The sequence below is a fragment of the Myotis brandtii genome, unplaced genomic scaffold, assembly GCF_000412655.1.
Source record: "Myotis brandtii unplaced genomic scaffold, ASM41265v1 scaffold149, whole genome shotgun sequence".
Lineage (NCBI taxonomy): Eukaryota > Metazoa > Chordata > Mammalia > Chiroptera > Vespertilionidae > Myotis > Myotis brandtii.
In genome coordinates, this window is record NW_005355385.1 from 246487 (window position 1) to 254254 (window position 7768).

Genomic DNA, 7768 nt, shown 5'->3' on the forward strand with positions numbered 1-7768 from the left:
AACTGGGAGGAGGGGAGTTATGGGGGGGGGGGAAGAGGAACAAATGTAATCTGAACAATAAAGATTTAATTAAAAAAAAAAGGCTTTTGCATGGTGGTGCAGGCTAGTGTTGTTAGGATTTGAATTGGATGAGGAATATATCTAACTATGTGATGGGCGGCCAGCATGAGTGGTTGAAGCTCAAGCAGGGTGAGGAGGAGGATCGGTGTAGGAGGGCTTTCCAGCACAGAGTGTTGACACCCAAGCCGGTGGAGAAATGCCTTAGAAATCCTGATGGAGTCATTAACAACCAGGAATTCTGTACCCAGCCAATTTATCAATCAAGTGAAGAAGAGGAAGTTATTTTTAGATATATAAGGTCTCAACATTTTTTTCCTCCATTCACTCTTTGTCACAAAGCTTAAGGAGGGATGAGTTCCAGCAAATGAGGGAGCACAACATAGAATATAGGAAACAAAAGATCCAACCCAGGTATAAGAAAAAAGGACCCTCCCCCTCCACCACGGTGGTGAAGGGGAAACTCAGGAGGAGAGAGCTGTCTTTCAGATGTAAAAAAAACCCAAAAAACAGTACAGGTGAGAACAGGCCAAAAGCCTCCAATTTTTTTTCAAGAAGGTATTGACAAAATACCTGATGTGAATGGATGTCTTTGGAGGAGATTTAAAAACCAAGAAAGAATTTGAGGTTAATGAAGTTATAAAGAACATTAAGCACATAAAACAACAAAAAGACTACTAATTCCAGAGAAATCAGGAAGTGAGCAAGAAAGGGAAGTAATTATACTTTACTATATGACACAGTTGTGAACAGTGTTTGCATCATTATAATGTAAACAATGAATATTGATCCAACCAAAATGATTGCATAACAATATTGAAAGGATAGGGAAATAGATGCATGTGGTGGTGGTTGTTGGGGTTGGGGGAGTTAAGATAGCTAATTCTTTATTATCTTTATGGTATGTCAAGAAATAATATTTTTTTGAAACATTAAGAAGTAGCTACACTGGAATGTTACTTAGAGATGTAAAGTTAAAGTAACCCTATCAGTAACTAAAATATGAGTTGCTTTCAACTACTTATTAGCCCTTACCATTTCAGTTTGAGCTGATCTGACTTCCAGTGTCTAACACCTGGTTTCTTGCTTGAGGTTTATTCTGGTTTCCAGAGCCCATTTTGCCTGTACATTCTAAGCTGGGGAAATTTCACTCCTTGGATTGGATCACTCAGGTGGGGGGTAGGGGATGTTTTAAACCATTTCCCAGAGTTCTTCATCAGGATTAAGCTACAGTGGTCTGCAAAGGTCACTTTCTGGGTTAGACTTCATTTACTAGTTTCCTTCTCTGTCCTGTCTACTTCCTTAATTCCCCATCAATGTTTTTGGGATCACCTCCAAAATCAATGACTTGCTCAAGTGATTGGTGCCAAATCTGCTTCAGGGAAATCCTATATTGAGATAGGATTATCTAAAAGAGATAAACGTGACTATCTCTGGGGAAAAAGAAATGGGAGGAAGAACAGAATATCTTAACTATGAGCCTATTTGAACTTTTCCTATAACACACCTATTATAGTAGGAAATTGATGTCTGCTTGAATTGCTGAAAAGCAATTATGAAAGTCAGTAGATGAACAAAATCCCCTTCACCTGCCTAGTAAGACTTTCAGGCTATTTCAGAGGTGGTAGGCTTGTCCTTTGCTTTCAGTCCATACAAGAAAACTGCATGGAAGGTAAGTCTAGCATCCTGTGTTTCTCATAGCTATTGAATTCAAAGAAGTAACTATCTAGAGCAGGGGTGGGGAACCTTTTTTTCTGCCAAGGGCCATTTAGATATTTATACCATCATTCTCAGGCCATACAAAATTATCAACTTAAAAATTAGGCTGTTATATTTAGTCAAACATTTAATTAACTCACCCCTAATGCCTTGGTAGGGGCAGACCAAATGATTTAAGGGACCTTATACAGCCTGCAGGCTGGATGTTCCCCACCCCTGATCTAGAGGCACAAACTATTCAAACCATAGGTGTTTTTGTTATTGCTAGTTTGAAATACATAGCATTAGTTGGACTCCTTTCAAATTTCTTTGTTCCTTGAAGATGAAAAGCATTCTGGATGCCAAGTCTTCTCTGGAGCATTTCAAGATATGAAACTGTCGAGTATCCAGAATCCATATTGAATTTCTATGGAATGTAATCTCTCTCTCTCTCTCAAGATCACCTTAGTAGATACAGTTGATACTACCTTCTACTTGTGTCAGATCTTCATCAGCAGAAAATTAATGGTGTGGGAATGTTGGGAAAAATAGTTATAGGTGTTCCTCAAAGCCTAATCCTGACACCCTGATAACTTTTCACAGACCTTCCTTATTTCATTTCAATTTATCAAAATCCATTGACTTTCACATACCTTCAACAGCTGTTTCCTTATAGTTTTTTGAAATCCCCACCAAACTAGAATCCCACATTGCCAGTCAGTCCTCTCTAGGATGTGACTTCATGAGACATATTCTGAACTCTGTTCTTCTAACACCAAATGAAATGCCCAAACCAACTCGGGCTCAGGGGTTGCCTGTCTTTCATGTCCAGGCAGAGCAGAAAACATCTACACAGTGCTGCTGGCCACAGATGAAGTCCTCCAAGAAAAAGAATAAATAAACTGAGGTTAGCAATCTATCTTTTAACCCCATGACACCTGTGGACTGAGAAATAATGAACCAGAAATACTATCTAAACCTCAGACTCAGTGACCACTAAGTATCAGTGGGATATAGGGTTCCAGTTGCTTTTATCAGCAGTCATGATAAGTTTGTGTTGTTCCAGACACACTTCTTATTGCCATCCAAGTAGCCAAAGGAACAAGTTATTACAGCAAAATAAACAGGCCTGTGAGGGGATCCCATAGGTGACTTTGGTCTCTAGGGAGCTCAGCTCCCCCAAGCAAGCCAGTAATGGAACCCTGGCAGCCATTTACTGTGAGAGGCATTTGAGTCAGCTCCATCCCTTCATGAAGACTACTCTTCCTTGGCTCTCTTATTTTCTGTCACTCCCTACGCTCTGCTTCCAGCCAGCCTGGGCTTCCTGGTACACCTGCAGCCCAAGTACTGCTTCAATCTTCATAAACTCCAAGACCCAAAGTTACCAGTAGAAAAATCAGTAGAGATGCTAAATATTCAGCCCTGAATATTAGAAACTACTTTCTTCAAATTGGACATTTTGCAGTTTGCAAGGTATTTCTGAAATCTCCTATAGGCATCCACAAGGCCAAACCTAGGAGAGCATTTCCAACCCTCTCACAGAACAGACACATTCAAGGCCAAGAGACACCGAAACGCATGAGTAATAAGGCTTATTTAATAATATTTTCCCAGCAAGGGTTTGTTCTTTTCCCATAAGCGTGGAGCAGAAAAACTTTCTAGGTTCTGACTAGTGTCTCTAAAATACCACATTTGAACATGCAGATATTAAAATTGTTGAAGCCTATAAAATATAGTATCAACTTCAGATTACTCATATTCCAATTACATTGGTTGTAGATTATTTTTGCAGTCTGACTCTGCTACTTCCCTATCCTGTTCTAACCCCATCTTTGGGACATTTTCTAAGGCTCTGAAATTGAGCATATGTGATAATTTTTAAAAATTATTTTTGATTTTTACTTTGTCACTTTCCTTTGAAGTCAGGCAGCATGTTGCATTGGAAAGAATCCTTCTAGGGATATCAGACACCAGGGTTTTAGTACCAACTACCATTACCAGATGTGGAACTTTAGGTAAATCACTATGAACCTCCATTTTCTCAACTGTAAAATGGGATTTAGACTAGATAATTTCTAAGGGTCTTCCTTCCTTCTTTAACATCTTGACAATATAGTTTCAGTATTTGTTGCCAAAACTGTTTTGAGTGGATCTGGGGCACTGCTAAAATCTTTTACAAAGTGCAATTAAGTACTATAACATAAGGACCCTTTCAGAATTATCCCCAAACACAAACTGAATTAGGTGGAATACCATATAAACTTGATTGAGTTGTAATTTTAGTACCAGTAGGATAGAGCACAACCTCCTTGGTGTTACACCTAAGGAGTTGAGCTGTGCCTCCAGGCTTATTTCTTAACAAATCTCCCATGTAAGGAACCTCTTGCCCCAGGCAAACCCAATAACCAGCAGCAAATCCCTGGACTTGACATGCACGGCACTGCCTTTAGTCATTCTTTTTCTGCCAAAGATGCACTTCCTCTTCACCCCCTTGTCTTCATGGAGAACTCAATGCATCCTTCAAGACCTGGCCCCAAGGTTCTCTTCAACTATAATTGTATCAAAGCCATATGTTAATGTATCATCAGCTGCATTAGCCATGTATTTGTTCTTGTTTCTCTCCTTCAGATTTCATCTCCTACTATTTTTCCTGGCCTTCTTTCCATTCTTTGACAAGTCTCAGAGCCTTTCCTCTGGCTCTTCCCTTTGCCTAGAAATCCCTTCCCTGCCCCCATACCTGCTTTTTACACAACTGGCTCATTCATCATTCAGTTCTCAGCTCAAATGTAATCTCTGCTGAGCAGCAGTCCTTCCTGTCCTAGATCTATGCAAACCACTCAGAAGAGTGACTGGCCATAGGAAGCACAATATACATATTAGTCATTAATATGAATTGTTTCTGTCAGGTGGAGACAGGACACAACTGACAAATCCAAATTAAAGATGAATGTGATGGGGAAGGTGTGTGAGACAGAAAAATGAGAGCTGTAGGACATTTGCTTTCAGGAGTTCAAAACAATATAGTTTATTAACTTTATATTTACATATTTATAATATACATATATGGGAAATCTAAAAGTTACTTAGAGTACCTCCTTTTTTTGTTGAATATTATAAATTTTATTTCAAAATAGTTTAACAAACCTGATCTTACATTTTAATATTTTAAAATAAAATCCAATATATCAAAATCTTGAAAACTTAAACAATTGTGAAAACCATTATTCAAGTCAACAATTTTGTGTTTTGAGTTTCAGTGGGTAAACATGATATCATTTGTCTATGAAGAATTTACTTTGTTCCCTTCTGGCTTTTTCAAGGCTTTCAAAAGTAATCATTCCTTTTGGCAGCTGTAACTTATTTTTTTCTTTTTCCAATATGTTCTCAGCTTCACCTTAAATAAAGTACAGACATATACAAGGTGACAAAGGAGTATCAGCAGTTTGTGAGAAGACCTACTTGCTGTGTTCCTCAAATCTTACAGTTAAATATTTCACCCGCTGTCCTCAGGAGAAGTGATTTCCCAAAGGAAATATAGTGATGAATCCTGAAGACTCACAGAAAGATAAATCAGATGCCATTTTATTTGACAGAAGACAACATTTTAACATGTAGAAGAGAAAGCATACCAAGTAATGTTGTTTTTTTCCTTGAAGAAAAGTCAGGGTGCTAAAGATTAGTTGTGTTTGGAGGGGTTTGAGGTAGTCCCCTTCCTTTTGCCTTTTAATATATCATAAGTGACATGTGAGAAAATAAAATTTACTGAAAATTCTAAATTTTTAGGAAAGCTAATCTTTGACCTGAAACTACTTGTAAATACCCCAAATAATATTAAATATTCTTTAGTCTGTATACCTACATACACACACATCTACACATTTCTATAAACAGTTCCTCTTTCAGATAACAGCTAGTAATTTGTTGGACCCATTAACATTTGCCAACTTTTGATGTTGAAGACTAATTAGAAAAATTAATTTTAAAATTGTGTCATAATACACATTGACATTTTATAAACTTTGGAAATGAAGGCAAATGTTTCCTTTAAGTTCTTGTCTTTTAGCACACAATTAATTTATACTCCAAACCTAACAGACTAAAATTTTCAAATTATAAGAGTACTTCAACCATCTCCCAACACTTCTTTTCTCAGTCTCAAATAGTAAGTAAAGATCATTATAACTTGTATATAATTAGGCTGGCCACTGATGACAGACTAGATGTTTCCATGTGAGAATGTCTTGCTGGCATGTAGCAAATCTCAATATGTGTTTACAGAATGACTGATGATAAATTCAGTCAAACAGGGATTTTATATCTTGGGGGTCATCATTAGTTAACAATGCTAAATGTGATAACCTAAAGTTTCTAATATGGTAAGTTTCCTGGTATATTCTAAAGATGTATTTCTTTTTACAAGAAATTTCCACAACATGCCCTGAAAGTATAAAATTCTGAATTTTGTAGACTCTGATGGACCTGTAATAAGATTACTTTAAAAATATACAATCAAATTGTTTCCAGAAAGTAAACTTGCTCTGTGACTTCTAATGTCCATTATAAAACAGTGAGACATAGTTGGGCTCGGACTAATGAATCCTTAAGCAGATGAGTGATGTGAAACTGAGCTGGTTAATTTCCAGCTTCAAATGGGATTGTACCAAAAAAATTAATTTGTAGGTCAGTGTTTTAGTACTCAGAATACATTTTCCCATAGTAATAATGCTATAAATCAATTTCTAGGCCATCAGCAAAGAACTCTTTAGCTTACAATATAGCTGAACTGTGATATCAATAACACCTGACCACAAAGAACACTTTTACATAGTATCTATGAGGAAATATATTTCCATTTTCAAAATTTTTTTTTCAGAACATAATTACCTCCTTCTTTACCATATCAAAGCAGTTCCCACAAAGCTTCAAGGATGGGCCTATCGTCCAGGAGAGAGCAGGATGGCAAAATGAAGGCTTGGGAAAATACTGTTTCCAATGTTCTATGGGTTAAAGGCTCGAAAAGTGGGGACACGGGGATACTCGTATGAGTGTATTTCCCAGAGAAGTGGTAGGAATTTGGAAGCAGGAATATCCTAGACCAGTGGTCGGCAAACTGCGGCTCGCGAGCCACACGCGGCTCTTTGGCCCCTTGAGTGTGGCTCTTCCACAAAATACCGACTTTTTGCATGGGCCACGAAGTTTCAATCTCACTGTACGTGCGCGCCCGCACGTGGTATTTTGTGGAAGAGCCACATTCAAGGGGCCACAGAGCCGCATGTGGCTCGCGAGCCGGTTTGCTGACCACTGTCCTAGACTAATGAGAAACTATCTTCCTAGGACAGGAATGTCTTCTGAGTGCAGTGCTATTTGCTTATGTTTATTAAGATTTGCTTATAGAAATATATATGTAGCACACAAGTTATAAATAATAAAACATACAATACATTGTATCATAAATTCCATGTAGCAAATTGGTTCTTACAGAATGTTTTCATTGATTTTTGCTGAACCCTTGTAGTCACAGCTAACCTATAGTAGCAGTTGGTGAATGAGTATAATTCCACTATGAATGAGGTTGATGATTTCTTTTACATTGATAAGTATGACAAAAGTGAAACAATGACATATGTTGGAACTTTACTCATTTGAGAATGATTTGAACAACTTTGCTGAATCAGATAACGGTTTTTTAAATATTGGGAGAATATTTCCTAATTTTTTAAGCCATTCACAATGTAATGGCTAGGGACACAACACACTTTTAAACATAATCTTCATTTTTTTAAAATATATTTTATTGAGGGAGAAACCAAGATGGCGGCATAGGTAAACACCGGAGTTTGCTGCCTCGAACAACCACTTCAAAAATACAACTAAAAGACAGAACGGACATCATCCAGAACCACAGGAAGGCTGGCTGAGTGGAAATCCTACAACTAGAAGGAAAGAGAAAAGCATACCGAGACTCAGAGGAGGCGCAGTGCAGAAGTAAAATACTAAGGTACAGAGGCGCACG

General features: G+C 37.7%; 1 protein-coding gene across 5 annotated transcripts in view; it reads right to left on the bottom strand.

Annotated features, from left to right (window-relative positions):
- Nucleotides 1-4758: 4758 nt before the first annotated feature.
- The window catches only part of PLGRKT (plasminogen receptor, C-terminal lysine transmembrane protein), a 49977-nt gene continuing 46967 nt past the window's right edge, over nt 4759-7768 (bottom strand). For 4 of the 5 annotated variants that reach the window (XM_005861329.2, XM_014535684.1, XM_014535686.1 and 1 more), the window contains exon 5: nt 4759-5149. In XM_005861329.2, coding sequence (XP_005861391.1) covers nt 5028-5149 — 122 coding nt within the window. In that variant the 3' untranslated portion in view covers nt 4759-5027. Of the gene's footprint in view, nt 5150-5171; nt 5303-7768 lie in introns of those variants that run through there. The other variant, XM_014535688.1, reaches the window with a different exon arrangement.